This window comes from Sinohyriopsis cumingii, chromosome 14 (assembly GCF_028554795.1).
Source record: "Sinohyriopsis cumingii isolate HCF-2022 chromosome 14, ASM2855479v2, whole genome shotgun sequence".
In the NCBI taxonomy this organism is placed as follows: domain Eukaryota; kingdom Metazoa; phylum Mollusca; class Bivalvia; order Unionida; family Unionidae; genus Sinohyriopsis; species Sinohyriopsis cumingii.
In genome coordinates this window covers 36922186-36941143 of record NC_142974.1, presented here as the reverse complement: position 1 = coordinate 36941143, position 18958 = coordinate 36922186, and the positions used below count along the sequence as shown (strand labels likewise).

Below are 18958 nucleotides of genomic sequence, written 5' to 3'. Positions count from 1 at the left end.
GGGCATTTCGGTATTAGCCTTATCAATCGTCTTCTCAGGACCACTTCCCCCGTTAACCATGCATTGTGCATATACTTGAAAATTAAACTTTGTATCTTTAAGGAATTGATGTTGGCCCAATGCCCCCATGTTGTATCCTAGTTGATTACATAGTTATCTTCTACCTTACTTCTCAGATTTGAAGCAACATCTTCCATTATCCATGTATTCCTTTTATTTTCATCTCTTTCCATGAATCCGTCCTATCTCTATATTTAACTAACATACCTAATATAATATACCTAAAATTCCTAGGTACTTCCAGTTTTTTCGATAAAATGTTGCTTTTGTAAATATCATCCCTATTGAAAATAGTGAAACGTACCAATAAATATTAAGTGCCTCCAATGGTGTCCGTGGCTCTGATTTTAGCCTTTTTAATCAAAATTACAGACTACATAACAAAAACAATGATGTCATGTTGTCAGGTGATCACTATACAAAATTAACTTGAACACATGACATCATAAACAGGTGGGGGAGATGGGGGAATGGCCCAGGTCTACTGCCCGATAGGGTATGCTCAATCCAGTGCGCGGGCTGGAACCCTGCCTTCAGCATTCGCCTCAGGGGAAAATACACACTTTAGTAAGGGGAAAATACACGCTTTAGTAACCGTAACCCTTTTATAAATTAATTATTTCTTTCGGTGCCTCAAAAATACATGTGCCTTGAAAAGAAAAGAAAAAAAGGCTAACCAGGATAATCAATACCTAGAAGATACCCAATAGTAATAACAAATTAATAAATAACAATGAGGTAGATGGGGGATACCAAGATAATAATGTACGGATGGGTGAATAGTTGGGTGTGTTGGTGGAGAGAGAGAGAGAGAGAGAGAGAGAGAGAGAGAGAGATGTAAAGACTTGGAAATGAGAAATAAACTACGAACGAACAAGAATGATGTTTTAAGAAGACACGTCAATTTTATAAATATAATTAAACCCTCAATAACGGCAACATATACTGTTCCTCAAAATTCGAATCAAATACATATTGATAAGTCACTCCCGAAATTAGCTGTTGGTAACGTGCTTCAAGAAAGAATCTTGTTTACATTTAGTATTGTTGCAGCATATAATCAGGACTCCTCCGTCTTCGTGTCGGCAAAAATGTTTCCCAATATAATACGCATGCATCTTACATCCACAACAGCCACCATAATAATAATAATAATAATAATAATAATAAAAATAGTAATAATATGGACTTAGTACAGCACCTAATGTTTAGAAGCTATAAGAGCTTTTGTACATTAGATAACACATGCAAATATATACATCGAAATTACAATGCTAAAACATGCTGACAATAATTAAGGATGTTAATATTATTAAATCTGTTCTTTAGTCGAATATGTGAGTTTTGAGAACCCTTTTGAATGCTATGATAGCGTCCTAGTGTATATGGTCATTGTGCTGTTCGTTCCACAAATCTTGTCCTTGGTACGCTAGAGAACGTTATCCACAAGACTCCCTTCAAACAGCGGAACAATAAGAATACGAGTGTCGGAGCGTACATTTCTAGGTGGTGTTAACGCACAGAGTCAGATAGGTAAAGTGCACTGGAGCCAGTCAACGAAATGTAGCATAGTGAACACATTTTGTGTTTGATTCAGGATCGAATGTGTTGCCTGTTGACGTTGCAGAGCAGGGGTGGGATGTGCGCTCGGTTCTTCGTACTCTAAGAATAATCAGAGTTGATGTTTTGAACCTTTCAAATTTTCTGTAGGAGGTATTAAAACGGACGAAATATAACTTTGTCTAGTTTAGTTTTTAGTTCTGCAAAAATGGTACTAGCAGCTGCTTCGCTGGTAAGTGGTGGTACTGGTCGGTGTCAAAATAATCCCCCAGAGCATGACACCATTATAAGCTGCTACTATGTAGACGGCGAAACAATATCACTGAAAATACTTTCAAAGCAAAGTTAAAAGTCCAAATTTCACACAGAGACACACACAAACACACACACACACACACACACACGCAAAACATACAATTTTGCATAAAGAACATATATGCCCTTCTACTGTACGTTCTGCTAATGTAGCATATTAAAAGTGTTTTCTAGAATTAAAACGTTGTTCTACTCCGATCGATAAATCTACATGGGTTCGGAATCATATGTTTGGCTCCAGTCCCACTTTTCGAATTGTTTTTTACTTCACATTTTTTTGTTCTTCCATTATCGCTTACCAAGTATAACCTATTCCAAAAGACAATAAAGTGATAAGCAGAAGGACACGCATTGAAAGAAATATCAATCAACCATTACCTGACACAAGACAAATTAAATAGACAACATCCACTAGTATCAAATGCAGTATTCGTGTAGTTCTTTCATATTGTTTCCACATTTAAGATGAAATTCAGTACACTATTTGATAACTTCAAAAGCACAACGACTAATGTATGTTTGGAGAAATATTTGCATTATAACGAAATGACTACAATTTTCAATGCGAGTGATAGTTCTAAACCGCCTGAATATCACGAGTTTTTCAAAGGCCATGGTGTTGACCTCAATAAACATCATGTTGGGACCTTGATTAACCTATCCATCAGCATTAACGTAAAACAATCATCATCAATTACATTAAAATACTTTATTACATTTAATTGTTTTCTTTTCTTTTTCAGTTTCCCTTAGAATATGTAGGAAACTTTCTTGTGTCGGAATATAATATACAGCACCGGTTCTTTGAAGCGTTCCACCAACTGCTTCTACGGAAGAAGAAGTGAAATTTATATTTGTTGATTTCGGCAACGTAAACCCCATATTCGCTTGTTTTGAATGGGTATTAACAAAGTCAGAAAACTACCACTTAGAACACAAATCCCCAGGGTCCAAAACCATCGGCTTGGGTCTGAATCTACCATATCTACCCAAATTGTGTTCCATATTATGGCGCCCGCATTTCCGCCCCCACCTATCAACCCTGATATAATGCCAACATAACGAGGATGAAGATATGGAACGAGCGCAAAAGTAGTTCCTTCAGACATTTGGACGAAGAGACTAAAGGCAATCATGACCAGAATAGCGAAAGGTATTGTTGTCATCTGACTGAAGACAATCAACATTACACCTTCAACTGCGAGGCATACAAAGTGAGCCAGCAAGCGCCCAGGTATGGCAAAAAATTTACGTAGTAGGTCGGAAAACACTCCACCTAAAGCTCGTGCAAACAGGTTCATTAGTCCAAACATGGACGCAATGAGACTTGCAGTGTTCTGTGTGAGAATACTGCAGTCATTGGTGTCTGGAAAAGTCTGGGGCATTGTGGTGATATTAGTCCAGTTTAATAGAGGAACGTGTCCTTCAGAGGTGGTTGTACAATTTTCTACTTTGAAGCGATACAAGAAATACAAGTTCATGACAGTATTCACAGCGATTTCAACTCCAAAGCAAAGTCCATATTGAACAAATAAAATAAACACTGTAAAATACAACCAACAGTTATCTTTAGCACAACCATTTCTGCAACAGCTCTCATCAGCACCTGAAAGAAAAAACAAATCCTATGTGTAATGTTTTTTGAACAGAACAATGGAGTTTTTTTAATGTATGTCCTAGTGGAGCCAAATATACCGATCAATAATTAAGAAGTTATCATACATTGCAGTAGCAAGCTGCAACCGCGATAAGTACGATATAGGTTAGAAACTGTTATAAAACAATTCTGGGCTTAGAAATGTTTCTTACCAAGCGTGTGTCTGCCTTTATGTACGTTATTCAGAAACCTGTATTGCCATAGTCAGGCCTAAATCAGTCTTCTTCTATTGGTGGTGTAATATGATGTGTGATGTGATGTGATTTTTTTAAACATAGCTTTAACAATTTTTCAGTACTATCACTCCGATGTCTGCAATGTGCCAGTTTATAGTGATGTCTAGCACTGGGGAGTCATACCGCAGACATGTAGCATGATGTTCCACCCATTCACATTATCATGACAGCAGGCCGACCAGTCCTAACACTAACCTCTTAATGCTGAACGCCAAGCGAGGCAGCTTTTCGTACCATTGTTGTAAGTCTTTGGTATGACTTGGCCGGGGATCCAACTTAGGACCGCTCGCATCTGAGGCGGACGCTCTAACCACTGGGCCACCGGGGCGGTTGGTCAATGAGGTTTCAAGAAACATCTATAAACGTGCTAAAACAACATGAAGTAGATTTCAAGTATTACGTATTTTATAGTTAACGTTCTATATGAATCATGGAAACTGTCTGTGATAGAACTACAAGACCTGTTGCTTGGATATGTCACTCCTACCATATCGTATACCTGAAATACCAGTATTGAAAATGAAATACCAAATAATCATAAATGCTTTATCTCAAGTCCGAATGTATATACAGTTTCGAATGAATTGGAATGGTATTGAATGTCCTGATGTACCACAATGATGAAATCCAGGATGTCTTTGAACAATTTCACAATAATTCAATATAATGTTTAATCTAATTCGATGATAGCATAGTAATTCCAACGGATGATATAAATGATTAATATATATTGACTTGCATTTGAATAAAACTGTGAAGTCTTACTCATGGATTCCACAGACTCATGGTAAAATCAGGAGTCAATCATTCGTTTACCAAGTTCCATATATATATAGACTCTCCACTAGACCAAGACCTGAGTCATCCTAATGGAAAATCCCATCAAAATATGAACAGGATAGCTTCTAGAACATTCTAATCTCAAGAAAAACCTATTTATAATCTACAATCATGGACAAACGTTAGCCTTGTAAACATGCTGTTTATAAATGACCATTATCTTAACGTACAATTTACAATCGTGGAAAAAGTTAAGCAAACAATATAGATATAAACAGCGGTAGTAATACAGCTGATAATCGCATTGGCGTAGAATGGAGATAATCCATGCAAATGGACGGCTTTTGCTTTTAGAAGTATACAATAAATTTAAAAACATACATTTTCTGAGTAGATATAAAGATATCTTTCTCGAGTGAAGTGGCAATAGTTTGCATTGATACCTTGTATCTTCGCTATGCCTGACAATATATTATTTCCACTTTACTCGTGAAATATTTCAGAATATCTACTAAAACAAAGTAGATGTTATATTTTTATCTTACGTCAACATGTATATAAAACTATGGTAGCATAGAAAAATCATTTAATAAGATTTTCAGATCTGAAATGTAAAGCTGAAAGCAAATTTACTAGAGTCAGGGGTTGGATTCCTTCCCACATCAACGATCATTCTTTCCAATTCTCTGTCTTCCTCATTCTTTTTATCTCCTTTGGTATCCTTTACATCATGGTTTTCTACATGACCATTACTGAAGTCCGAAGTACTGACAAGTGTTCCCTCCGGGATTTTGCGTTCTGACCAGTGTCCTTGGGGACAATCGTCTGTCGTCCAAATGATTTGTATGCCTAGAAGTGTAGATATTGAGGTGATTAGTACATTTTGTCATTATTTCATATATTAATTTTAACACAAAGTATGCACCCTTCTGACCACTACAGAGATGCTATTTTAACGCCTTAATGAATAGTGTTCCCTTCCGACCACTATGGGGTTAATATTTTACAGCCATAATGATTAAATCCGAATCACTTCAGGGCTGATATAGCCATAACAATTAAATCCCCATCAGGGCACTTCAGGGCTGATTTACAGCCATAACGATTTAATCCCCATCGAAGCACTTCAGGGCTGATATATACATAACAATTAAATCCCCATCAGGGCACTTTAAGGCTAATTAATAGCCAAAACGATTAAATCCCCATCAGGGTACTTCAGGCTTAATTTATATCCATAACGATTAAATCCCCATCAGGGCACTTCAGGCTTAATGTATAGCCATAACAAGTAAATCCCCATCAGGGCACTTCAGGGCTGATTTATAGCCATAACAAGTAAATCCCCATCAGGGCACTTTAGGACTCATTTATAGCTATAACGATTAAATCCACATCAGGGTACTTCAGGGCTGATGTATAGCCATAACGAGTAAATCCCCATCAGGGCACTTCAGGGCTGATTTATAGCCATAACAAGTAAATCCCCATCAGTTCACTTTAGGGCTCATTTATAGCTATAACGATTAAATCCACATCAGGGCACTTCAGGGCTGATGTACAGCCATAACGAGTAAATCCCCATCAGGGCACTTCAGGGCTAATTTATAGCCATAACGATTAAATCCCCATCCGGCTACTACAGGGCTAATTGAAATGTTATAGCCAGAATTACTAATTCCTCATCATCCGGCCACTAAAGGCCTGCTAAAGTATAAGCATGATGAGTAAATCTACATCGGGTCACTACAGCCTGATGTTTTATAGTCATGATGAAGAAATCCCCATCAGGTCACTGGATGGCTGAGTGATATTTTACGGTCACAATGATTAAATTCAAGTCTGGCCACTACGGTGATAAAATGTTATAGTCACAATCATCAAATCCCCATCCAGTAGGCATGCTGATTAAATTCTCATCCGGACACTACAAGGCTGATATTGTTTTTGTAACTATGATGATTTAGACATTTGGAGAATACATCACAGCCTTGTAATTACGAGATTGCCCCTTCAAACACAGTACAAAAGTACATCTATATTATATTTTACAAGATTAAAATTAAAGTTCTTTCTCTTAAAAATTAGATGTTCAAGTTTGTTTGGGGAATGTTGTTATTTATTCGTTTTTGGTTGGGTTTTTTTTTTATAGGGGAGGGCATACAAAAACAAAGCTATCAGGTCATCTGGCATTTTCCAAATGCAAATCTGACTTGCAGCTACGCCGCATGTTTGAAGAGAAAACACCCATCCCTTGACAGGAAAAGGTTATTTAATTATCTTTTTCCCTGCTTGTTGACTTATAACAATATTGTGTCAGAAATAATAGTAACAATGGTACTAGCGAAACCGAAAGTATCGAAAGCAGCAATGTTATAAACAAGCAAAATTATAACAGGAATGAGGCTATAGAGCTCAAGTTACCTTGGACCTTTAGACGTGATACTACCTTGAAAACTTACCGAATCCGAGAGCAAGTGCTGCTGGAATAACAAGAGCAATTTTCCAAGCCAGATATTCATCCGCTCCGCATATCTTGACCAATTCAAACAGAGCTGGCATCAGCAGAAATGTGAAACCACCACCAAGGTTACCCCAACCACCAACAACAGCGTTTGCCGTCCCAATGATCTTTACGTTAAACAGGGCCGAGGTCCAAACCTGGCATGGTATGAATGTTGCCCCAAGGATCCCGATGAGGAGACGAACAATCAGTAGTCCTATTCCATCGCGGATAAGACCTGATAAAGCTAATGGGATTGATCCCAGTATCAGAATTGCTGACATTGCTCGTCTTGGACCAAATTTGTCACACAGCGGACCGACACCTATTCGTGCAAAGATTGTCGCTGCTATGCTTCCAATTCCAGAGCGTGCAATCTCCACCTTCGAAAGGCCAAGATCTTTTGTTATTGTAGGAATTAGAGGCTGAATGCTAAACCATGATGTAAAAGCAATAAAGTAACCCATCCAAGAGGCATGGAATCCTCGCATGTGAGGTCTAGAAATACTGAACAGGCGGAATGATTTGGCTTTCCCAAATTCATCTTCACTTATTGTCTTTGCCTGTATTTTCCTCAGAACTCTTTCACACAAAGTTGGGGATCTATTGGAAGACATCTTTTGAAAGAATGGATGTGACCTGTAGATATTGGAAACTGAAAATAAAAGTATTGGAACCTTTTGAGCAAAACGGTTAATATTTTGTAATTCTTTTTTATTAACACCACAAACTATTGTTTCAACCATTAACTTTGAGGGACGTCTGCTAGTATAATGCAGGAAAGGTTTCATGAATTTTAAGTTTATAACTTGTCTTGTTAACGTATTTCAATTTAGCTGACCAAAACAATGAAGTTTGCAATAATACAATGAATATGTATCAGAATATGATTAAAAATTAAATAAAAATTACCATGGTCAATCAAAATGGAAATAAATTTTTTGACGGCAGTTACACTGAATGTAGTGCTGGCCAGTGTAACGGGATAAATACAAACTTAAGATTTTTTTTTCAGTCTACCGATACTGTCTTCCTTCGCCGCCGAACTACATTAGAACGTTCCTTCTTTACTTAAAGGAAAAGGCCGAGGATGTTCAGATTAACCCGGTGATTTGACAGTAAGGAGAGAACACACTGGATTGTACAAAAGCAAAGAAAAACGTCATAAAGGTCAAGGGTTAAAAAACGCACGGTACGTAAAATGAATCTGTAAAGCTTAGTTTCAAATGAAGGAATAAATAAAAGGGTTATTTAAAAGTAAGCTCTACAATTTTTTTTATTCTCCCAATGCAATACTACATACATTCTCAGTCTGATGATCCAATTATTGAATGCCATTGTGCATTCCCTTTTTAGTATGTTATTCATGTAGTGGAAAATTGCAATTTCAGCTGCATAGCGGCTTTTGTATCGTGTACCTCTCCACAAATCAAGGATGTGTGGAGGATGTGAGAAAGTTTGGATGATGGGCACCTTCAAGAAGGCTACTTGAAACATAAATCTTGCGTAGGTCGAACTTTTTTCTGTACTACCCCCACAATGAATGCTAACTAGATTCTGTCAGTGGTCTTCTTTAAATACCTCTCAACCAGACCAACATTATTGTTGTTACGTTGCTATTTAAATTGATCTGTACTAATTTGAAGCCATCTGTGTTATAATTATATTTTTACGTTTTAACGTTTGATACATTTTGCCTAAGTTAATGTCGGATAAAATAATGGTCTCAAAACAAATGTCCCCATTAATTTTTCAAGAGGGGGATGTTAAAGCAAAACTCAAAGGTATATCATAAACTACATCATCTTATTTTCCAACTACCTCTACTAAAAATGTCAAATCTAACATCAACAACCTGAAAATAATAAATACGTTCTTGATGTATGCAAAGAATCCAAAATGTATGTGTGTTAAACTGGCTGGTTTCCATTGTTACTAAACAAAACATTGAAAATTTATAAGAAGTACAAGTTCTATATTCTAGCAAATATTATTTTGAAAGACACTCGCATGTGCCATGATTGAGGTGTCAAACACATATAGGTAGACGTTGCTTGATAAACAGTTACGTAAACTTGTTGCGAATTGTGTTGAACTAAACTAAATCACTGCTAATGAACACATAATTTATATAAGCTTAGAGCAGATTCATAGATCTGTGTGTAGAAGATATGTGAAATTTCTTTTTCTTCAGCACAATGTTTATAAGAATATTTCATGGGTGGGTTGTGTATGAATAATTGTCATATAAATCCATTCAGTTGAAGTTTAATAAACTCGTATGAAAATATATTTTAGGACATGGCCTGCTGTTTGAGTATGGTCGCAATGCTTGCTCATTGGGTATAATCGCCATCAAATAATATTCAAAAAGTTAATAATATTAATTCTAATGTAATAAAGGATAAATATCACATTATTTTAGGATGCAAAAGCAATATTCCAATGATGTCAGACTAAAAAGATATTTATCAAGTTTTTAAAGTGTTAAATAAACAGAATCTTAAGAAGATCACCACTTTATTAACATCATGTTTTTAATATAAGCATACGAAGGAAAACAAACGTGCACATCCCAACACATTAAATTACAATGATTTTGTCTTTTTAACACAACACATATCTTGGCATCCGTCCGTCTACGAGAGACGATGGCATAGCTCCAAAGTACGCTTTTGCTTATCCTTCTTTTTAGCTCTCTTTTCAGCTTGCTTTATTCTTCTCTTTTCCTCTGCGTTTTGAACTCCCTGCCTGACAGCTAGACGCCAGCTGGAACGGTTGTTTGCACAGCTCTCCCAGTCGTTGACATTGATGTTTGCTGTCTTCATATCCTTCTTGCAAACATCTTTGTAGCGCAGATGTGGTCGTCCAGTTGGTCGTGCACCTTCTGCTAACTCCCCATATAAGAGGTGCTTGGGAATGCGACCTGGGTCCATTCTCTTGACACGGCCGAACCAGCGAAGGCGCCTCTCGCTGAGTATGGAGAACATGCTGTTCATGTTGGCGCGTTCTAGAACCTCTGTGTTGGGTACTTTGTCCTGCCACTGGATGTGCAGAATGCGCCGCAGACATCTCAGGTGGAAGCTGTTGAGTTTCCTCTCGTGTCTTGCATAGGTGGTCCATGTTTCACTGCTGTAGAGAAGTGAGCTGAGCACGCACGTTTGGTAGACACGCAGTTTGGTCTTCTCTGTGAGGTTGGGGTTGTTCCAGACCCTCTGGTTAAGTCTGGCCATCACTGCTGCTGCCTTGGCAATCCTGCCGCCCACCTCAGAATCAATGGAGAGTGAGCTGGAGATGTTAGACCCGAGGTATGTGAAGTTCTCGACAACTTCCAAATTGTACCCATCGATGGAGACAGAGGGAGGGGAGTCTGTGCCCTGTGCCATGACATTTGTTTTCTTCAAACTGATGGTCAGTCCAAATTCCTTACATGCATGGGAGAGGCAGCATACCAGCTGCTGAAGTCCATCTTCCGTGTGTGATGTCAAGGCTGCATCGTCGGCAAAGAGCAATTCACGGATGAGTACCTCTGTGCCCTTAGTCTTAGCACGGAGACGGGCGATGTTGAACAGCTTGCCGTCAGCCCTGGTATGGATGTACACTCCCTCGCTGCAGTCCTTGAATGCGTACTGGAGAAGCATGGAGAAGAAGATGGCAAAGAGCGTCGGTGCAAGGACACAGCCTTGTTTGACTCCGCTAATGACTGGGAATGCTTCAGATGTTGAGCCATTGAAGCACACTGTGCTGTGCATGTTCTCGTGGAACGACATAATGACAGCAAGCAGACGTGGGGGGCAGCCGATCTTCTGCAGGAGTCTGAAGAGTCCACTCCGACTAACCATGTCAAACGCCTTCGTCAGGTCTATGAAGGCAATGTAGAGGGGCATCCGCTGCTCGCGACACTTCTCCTGCAGCTGACGTAGTGAGAAGATCATGTCTACAGTTGACCTGCCGGCTCGAAATCCACACTGGGATTCTGGGTAGATGCGGGAGGCTAGGATCTGCAAACCTGCCAAGGCAACACGGGCGAAGGCCTTTCCGACGATGCTGAGGAGGGAGATGCCCCGATAGTTGTTGCAGTCGCTACGGTCTCCTTTGTTTTTGTACAAAGTGACGATGTTGGCGTCACGCATGTCCTGTGGGATGTATCCCTGTTCCCAGCAAAGGCAGAGGAGTGTGTGTAGGGGCTGGAGCACTGCTGGTTTTCCGCTCTTGAGGACTTCAGGCGGAATGACGTCGCTTCCAGGAGCCTTCCCACAGGCAAGGCAATCGATGGCTTTTCCGAGCTCTTCCAGGGTGGGCTGTGTGTCTAGCTCCTCCATGACAGGCAGGTCTGGAATGGCGTCCAGGGCAGTTCCAGTGACATTGTTTTGGGTTGCATATAGCTCGAGATAGTGCTCAACCCATCGTTGCAGTTGTTTCCCCTGGTCTGTGATGACTTCGCCCGTCTTGGACTTGAGGGGGGCGGTCTTGTAGCTGGGGGGGCCTGTCGCCTTTTTGATACCCTCATACATTCCTCTTGTATCCCCGGTGTCAGCAGCTGTCTGTATACTGTTGCAAAGGTTCAGCCAGTAGGTGTTGGCACAGCGGCGGGCGGTCTTCTGGGCGTTATTCCTTGCAATCCTGAGGGCCTGTAGTGTTCTGGGGCTAGGTGCAGCCTTGTATGCCAGGAGGGCTTTCCTTTTTGCCTCAGTCACGGGCTCCATCTCCTCCCAGTTTGCCTCATACCAGTCGACATTCTTTCGCTCCCTCTTCCCGTAAGCTGTGATGGCTGAATTGTACACAGAGTCACGGATATGGGACCACTTGGAATCAATGGTGTCATCAGGTGTCACTTTGGTGAGGGCTTCCTTCAGTTTGCTGATGAACTGCTGTGTTTTCTCTGGGTTGCTTGCACAGCAGGTGTTGATACGTGGGTGACCCTTCTTCTTGGCCTGGTGCAGCTTCTTGGGTAATATTCGCACCTTGCTGGCCACGAGGGAATGGTCCGTGTCACAGTCGGCACTGTGGTAGCTGCGGGTAAGGAGGACACTGGCCAGTTCTGCACGCCTGGTGATGACGAGGTCTAGCTGGTAGGCCAGTGGCGTGAACGTGGGTGTCTCCACGACACCTGGTGGATCTCCTTGCATTTGAAGAAAGTGTTTGTCACACATAGGCTGTGGGAGCAGCACATCTCCAGCAGTCGCTGACCATTCTCGTTGATCTTGCCCCTTCCGTAAAAGCCGAGACAGGTGGACCAGGCCTCATGGTCAGCTCCCACTCTAGCATTGAAGTCTCCTAGTAAGTAAAGGCTTTCATTGTTGGGGATACTGGATATTGCCTGATCCAGAGCCTCATAAAACTTGTCTTTCTCCTCGTAGGTGGAGTAGAGGGTTGGGGCGTACACACTGAAGATGTTGACCGGGCCTAAGGATGTTGACAGCCGGAGGGCAAGGATTCTCTCAGTACCTGATGATGGAGGTTCAATGAAGGTGATTAGCGTGTTCTTGACGGCAAAGCCTACACCATGCTGCCTAGGTTCATCCAAGGGCTTCCCCTGCCAAAAGAAGGTGTAATTGGCTTCCCTGATGGTGCCGCTGTCAGCCAGTCGGGTCTCCTGGAGGCAGCCAATGTCGATGTTCAGTCGGGAGAGTTCTCTGTCAATGACGGCAGTCTTCCGTGCATCGTCGATCTGCTGTAGGTCAGTGGTCAATCCAGGACACATGGTCCTGATGTTCCAGGTTGCAAAACGAAGAGTTGGAGTCTTTTTATTTCTTCTTTTAGTCTTTCCTGGTGCAGAGTTTTGTGGCCCACTTGTCGAGATGGTTCTCTAAGCTCCACGCACCCAGTGAAGCAGGCAGGCCATGGCGGGCAGCACCTTACTGACTGGGGGCTGCCCAGCTTGAGGCGGGCGGTAGCTGTCCAGTGAGACCTGATGATCTCTCCCACCGTCAGAAGTAACCCCTGGCGCCAAGCTCTACGCCAATCGAGCTTTGACTTAGAACCGGTAAACTGCTACTTCTCGTGTTGTGCCGACGCCGTACGACGACGCTGGAGTGTCCTCTCCAGTGGAGCTATGAAGCCTGGGCAGGGTGGTATGGAGAATCAGCTGTTGCCCATGCAGCAGATCCCCCCTCTCCACGCAGCTGGTGTGCCCAAGGGAACGACGAATGCCGATACAGCTTGGCACCAACGGCGTCGCAGGAGTTGCCGGAATGACGTTGAAGTCAATGTCATACCGCCTTAGGGACTCCATCTCCGGATTTTCTGTCGGGGTTTACTCCCTTAGCCTTTCCCATGAGTGGGTATAGCCACAAGGCAGCAGAGGTTTGGAATCGGAGTTTTCCATCTCCTAGATGAGCTACCATCCAAGGTTTACGAGTCCCATCCACCGGAAACAACTGGTTTTAAGGCGCCAGTGGGCCGCCTTCTCCCCTTCTCCTGTTAGTAGAAAACATGGTATGCCGGGCTTCAAATCTAAGCCACTCGCGAAGGCCAGGAGCTGGATTTTAGTTGACAGAGGCAGTAAGAGACGCAGGCCATATGGGGCATTTTGGAGGATTGGGGCGCTTGTCACCCACTCCCACCCCGGGCAATGTCAACCTTAGACCACACAACACATATACTATTTTACATGAATGGAACGTGCCCACCCCAACACATTCAATTACAATGTCTTTGTCTTTTTAACACAACACATATACTTTTTTACATGAATGGAACGTGCCCATCACAACACATTAAATTACAATGTTTTATTTAACACAACACATATATTTACCTATAAAATTACATCCCTAACATACAGATGTATGTATGTATGTATATATATATATATATATATATATATATATATATATATATATATATATACACACACACACACACTTATTATCGCTTGCTTGTGGTATTATTATTATTTTATTTTCTTTCAATGGGTAAAAAATTTGTACAAAGTACAACAACAGGTTGCAGGTTGTTGTTTTTTTCCCTCAAAATAATACAAATGCTAGCAATCGATATGCGTTCACAGCTGTATTTTATGACCCAAGTATCTGGGTACATAGTTTAATACTCAGTTTGGGATTATCTCTTTGTTTCATTTCTTAAGGTCTTCTGATTCGTAACCAGAGTTCGAATCCCACCATAGGACCAAGCAGAATAGGCTACATTAGAAAGGCACTCAATCAACTTGTCTCTTTAAAAGTGTTGAAATTAAGTGAAGCACACACAGGCATACACACAAATACACCACAAAATAAGCGAAACAAAATCAGGCTAATTTTGAGATTCAAGAACAGGATTAATACAACTACAGGGCATGTGAGAGATAAGCTACTTACAATGCGACACAACCATTATGGTGTTGTTTGTTACATAGCATTTTATATTATCAGCAAGTACCTGAATACACTATTTACATGTTGGCCATGCTTCAGTAAGAGTGAAAACTTGATTAAGAGTTACAGCTCATACATTTGGCAACATACTAAAATATCAATTAGGTAATCTTCTGGTGGAAACGAAGGGAACATTTGAGACAGTCTAAACTATAATTAGTCTATACTTAAATCAGTACTACTGCTATAAAATATGTAAAAAAAACTATATGAGAATGAATATATATATATATATATATATATATATATATATATATATATATAGAGAGAGAGAGAGAGAGAGAGAGAGAGAGAGAGGGATCTCAAATGGGTAATGATTTAATATTTTAATATTTAATTTATGAAACGAGTTGAATATTGAGCAGATCTTGTGAGCCTTGGCTCTCAAGAGCTGGACATATTACAACGATAAACATTCTCATATATACATATATATATTTATTTATTTATATACGGCACAAACAATGTCACTATTAAACACCGGTTAATACAAGCCATAGAAAAGAGATCATCTGCTGCTTTTATTTAGACTTGGAATAGCGATAAAGACTCTTCTGATAAGGTTATCATCGACAACTCTTCCAAACACACGTAACGTTTCAAGATTATTCATATTATCTACCAAAATATCTAAACGTCATAACTTTAGACCTTAAAACTATCGATTAACAACAGACTAGGAAGATGGATAAACACCCATAGAGTGTGATCATTGTGTGCTGTATGTAGTGAAAGGTGACATTGCTGTTCTGTTTAACTTTATATTTACCTATATGTACTTGAGAGAGTAAACAATTGTTATCGGTGTTGTTAGGAGTTTAACGCCATTTTTAAGCGCATACATTGTCGTACATGGCGGCCAGTATAACTGATGTAGGAAAAACTCTTGAAAACCGCGGTAGGAACCACCGATCTACGGGAAGCTACTGGCAGCCATCTCACATACCCAGATTGACCCACGGGGATAGAGGTGGGATGGCAGTGATCGGTAAAGGAGGGAGCTTTAAACCATTTGGTTATCGAGGACCCCAAAAGCAATGAGAACTACATTTACGACAACAAAGCTGCGCCCCTCATTAATTCCCAGAATAATGAAATAAGGTATCTGATTAAATGCATCCACGTATTTACGGTCAAATCTAGTCCCAAAGAACAGCTTCATGGTGCATTTAAACGGTAATAAAAAAATTAAGTGTAAGACATTTCATCTGAATTATTATGAATGTCTTGGTATTCAACTATCAATCAATCCATCTCTCTCTCTCTCTCTCTCTCTCTCTCTCTCTCTATATATATATATATATATATATATATATATATATATATATATATATATATATATATATATTAATAATAACATGGTTTTAACGTTGTCATTAAGCAATTTGATATACCAATAATATTGGTATATCAAATTGTGATCCGCCAATGGCGCAATAATACGCATGTATATATATACTAGCGACCGTCTGCAGTTTATTCGAGATCAGTGATGAATTTCCACAATAGTGACGTATGAAAATAGCATTAAAATGTATTAATAATCATCCTTTTCTAAATGAGTTTAATATAGTACACATTTTCACCACAGTCCTTTCCTGATTTAGGTTCATACTCCCATCTCATGCATAATGGACAAACTACGCCAAATGTAGAGTGAGAGAGAAAAATAATTTGGGTTTGATTTAAACCTTAAAATACAAATTACACCAAGTGACCTACAAGAATATGGTTCGTCGTAACCATACGTCTCCACTAGCCTTGTGATTTATATACAGTGTTTATCAATAATACAAAGTTGCAACCATGTCGACATTATACAATAAGTTCCTCGGTTACATGGTACACATTCTGATGTATTATGTTTTTGGGGTTTTTTTAATTGTTTTTTCTTAAACATGCTATAATGTTCTAAACATCGATTACTATTTATTCTCTCTCTCTCTCTCTCTCTCTCTCTCTCTCTCTCTCATTGTAGCAAGATACTGGCTAAAATCGATGAAATGACGAACGTACAGGAGTTTTGTTTGTCATCCCATCATATCTCTGGACTTATGAATGATGTTAAAAGATAAGTCGAACCGACCCAACGATGAGAGGGAGAGACAAATAGACAGACATACAGACAGACAGGGACAGCGAGAGAGAGAAAGAGAGAGAGAGAGAGTTTATGGTCGATGGTGGCAGTTACTAAAGCAGAATTATGACTTAGATCAACTGTAAATATATTCCAATGTTTGAATTACCTCCTGTTGATTCGTCATTTCGCTAAGATTATTTACCTCAATAGTTTTCATGCGTCGGTAGGTGAATGGCTTAGCGTTTAAATGAATGGCGTAGCAAACCAAATGTGTGTGTGTGTGTGTGTGTGTGTGTGTGTGTGTGTGTGTGTGATTTGGATTTTTAACGTAGCTTTAACACTTTTTCAGTCATATCGCTGCGATGTCTGCAGTGTAACAGTTTATAGTGATGTCTAGCACTGAGGCATCATGCCGCAGACATGTAGCATGATGTCCCACCCAGTCTCATTATCCTGACACCAGGCCGACCAGTCCTAACAGTAAGTTTTTAATGCTGAGCGCCAAAAGAGGCAGCTGTTATTATCATTTGTGTAAATCTTTGGTATGATTCGGCCGGGGATCGAACCCACGATCTTCTGCATCCGACTCGGACGTTCTAACCACTAGGCCACCGGAACGGTCGCCAAGTAGGCCTATTTGTAGTGCGCTACTTTTATTCTTAAAACAATCATTCACTTATAAATCATAAATGTGTATTATTTTGATTTAATTAATGTGAATAAAAACGAAACTAAAAAAAGAAAACATTCAACTTATCAATATGCAAAGATGATTGTCAATACCCACAATAGGCATACAACTACATTTAGTAGCGGACACACTCGGTAATGTAAAGAATTCATTCACTTGGTCAATAGAAAGCTGCCTCTAGTAAAAATTATCTCTGTTGAAAGGGCAAGTATATGTATTTGTATGTAATATAAGTAAAATATATGTACTGTACGTATGCTGTATCAAAAATATACCACTCGTTGTATACATTTGTTATTAAATGGAAACTCGGCAAGCCTCGTTTTCTTTTAATAAAAAAGTTATACATCTCACACATGCTATACATCCCCAACGTACTATATATATATATATATATATATATATATATATATATATATATATATATATATATATATATATATATATAGTTATTTCAAATGATATGAGCATAGAAAACGTTCATATTTACACAACCTGACCGATGTAAACATGAATCTAATTGGGATAATTAATTAATCTTGCTACATGTATGTCCATCAGTAGTATTCCTTATATGTCATAATACGACCCTAATTGATTAAAGGTTAGATTTTTCCTGGGTTCTTTCGATTCCTCCAGTCGATGTAGAAATATCCCGAACCGGAAAATGCACGGCCATTGTGGATCTGCATGCATGCGTGTCTGTCTAACATGTTGGCAAGTAATATAAACTTAAGACCTGCTCATAGGATTATAAGACCTGTATATATGTCGGACTACAGACATTTGAGAGAGAGACAGAAAAACAGACAGAAAGATCGAATCTCTTTCTTGTTAAAAATACCATATGCAAGCGGTAGGTGCTATAATAAAATGATAACTGAGTTGGGCATGAAATTTCTCTTTGAGCAACCTAAAGCAGATGAAGATAAATCAGAAGCAGACAAGTCCAATTGAGGTAAATCTTATAAAATTTAGAAAATTCCAAATAGCTATGTGATTTTAAGGAAATCTGCGAGCAAACTTTAACGATTACAAATAGCCAAATAACAGCGGGATGAATTAACACATATTAAATAGGTGCAAATATCAAGTATTAGAGTTCAGTTGAACAAACGGTTTGGTACATAGAAAAATACGTGGCATCCTCCATCCTGCCTAAACCTAACTCTGATCATCTATAAGCGGTATGACATTTACAACTATAGATAAATCAGTGCTATTATTTGATACGTAGCAACAGATCAGAATATTCAAATGGCAGAAAATATGAGAAAATTGAGGTTACATAAACATAAGGTATTTCTATGCAAATATAACTCCTTAAGTGTTATTATTAGTGGTTAAATTTAAATAACACTATAATATTGGGATAATTCATATTACGGTCTAAATTTTAGAAAGTGCGTGTTACCTTCAATGTTGTCTTCCCAAGTTTCTGTTTGGTGAATGATGACAAATGTAAGAATGACAATGAAAATAAATACTGGTTTTAAAACGTGATGGGTGATACGTCCTGAATATGTAGTGTTTTGTCACTTGTGATGAGGTCTACAACAACACATACATATCTTGCTGATCATCATGGTCCTAAATTCTAAACATGAATCATTTTGTTTCGCATCATAACCAACGTCACTATGATACCTGAATGAAACAATTAAAGGTAACACAATATTTTGGACAAAGCACGTGCC

At 39.3% G+C, this 18958-nt stretch overlaps 1 protein-coding gene across 1 annotated transcript; it reads right to left on the bottom strand.

Moving 5' to 3' along the window:
* Nucleotides 1–942: 942 nt before the first annotated feature.
* Nucleotides 943–18721, bottom strand: LOC149783592 (uncharacterized). Its single transcript, XM_089931850.1, has 4 exons — nt 18676–18721; nt 7071–7766; nt 5242–5457; nt 943–3541 (listed from the first exon to the last, which is right to left on the bottom strand). Exons 2-4 carry the CDS (start codon nt 7726–7728, stop codon nt 2784–2786), a joined length of 1632 nt encoding a protein of 543 aa, XP_089787976.1. The 5' UTR covers nt 7729–7766; nt 18676–18721; the 3' UTR covers nt 943–2783.
* Between the last annotated feature and the right edge of the window lie 237 nt (nt 18722–18958).

What these genes read in the sequence shown, in the direction of transcription:
- LOC149783592 (XM_089931850.1), bottom strand. Translation starts at nt 7,728, where the DNA reads ATGTCTTCCAATAGATCCCCAACTTTGTGTGAAAGAGTTCTGAGGAAA. An exon ending in AGCACTTGCTCTCGGATTCG is followed by an intron (nt 5,458 to 7,070) that starts GTAAGTTTTCAA and finishes CTACACTTCTAG; the next exon opens with GCATACAAATCATTTGGACG. An exon ending in GAATCCAACCCCTGACTCTA is followed by an intron (nt 3,542 to 5,241) that starts GTAAATTTGCTT and finishes TTTTTCTTTCAG; the next exon opens with GTGCTGATGAGAGCTGTTGC.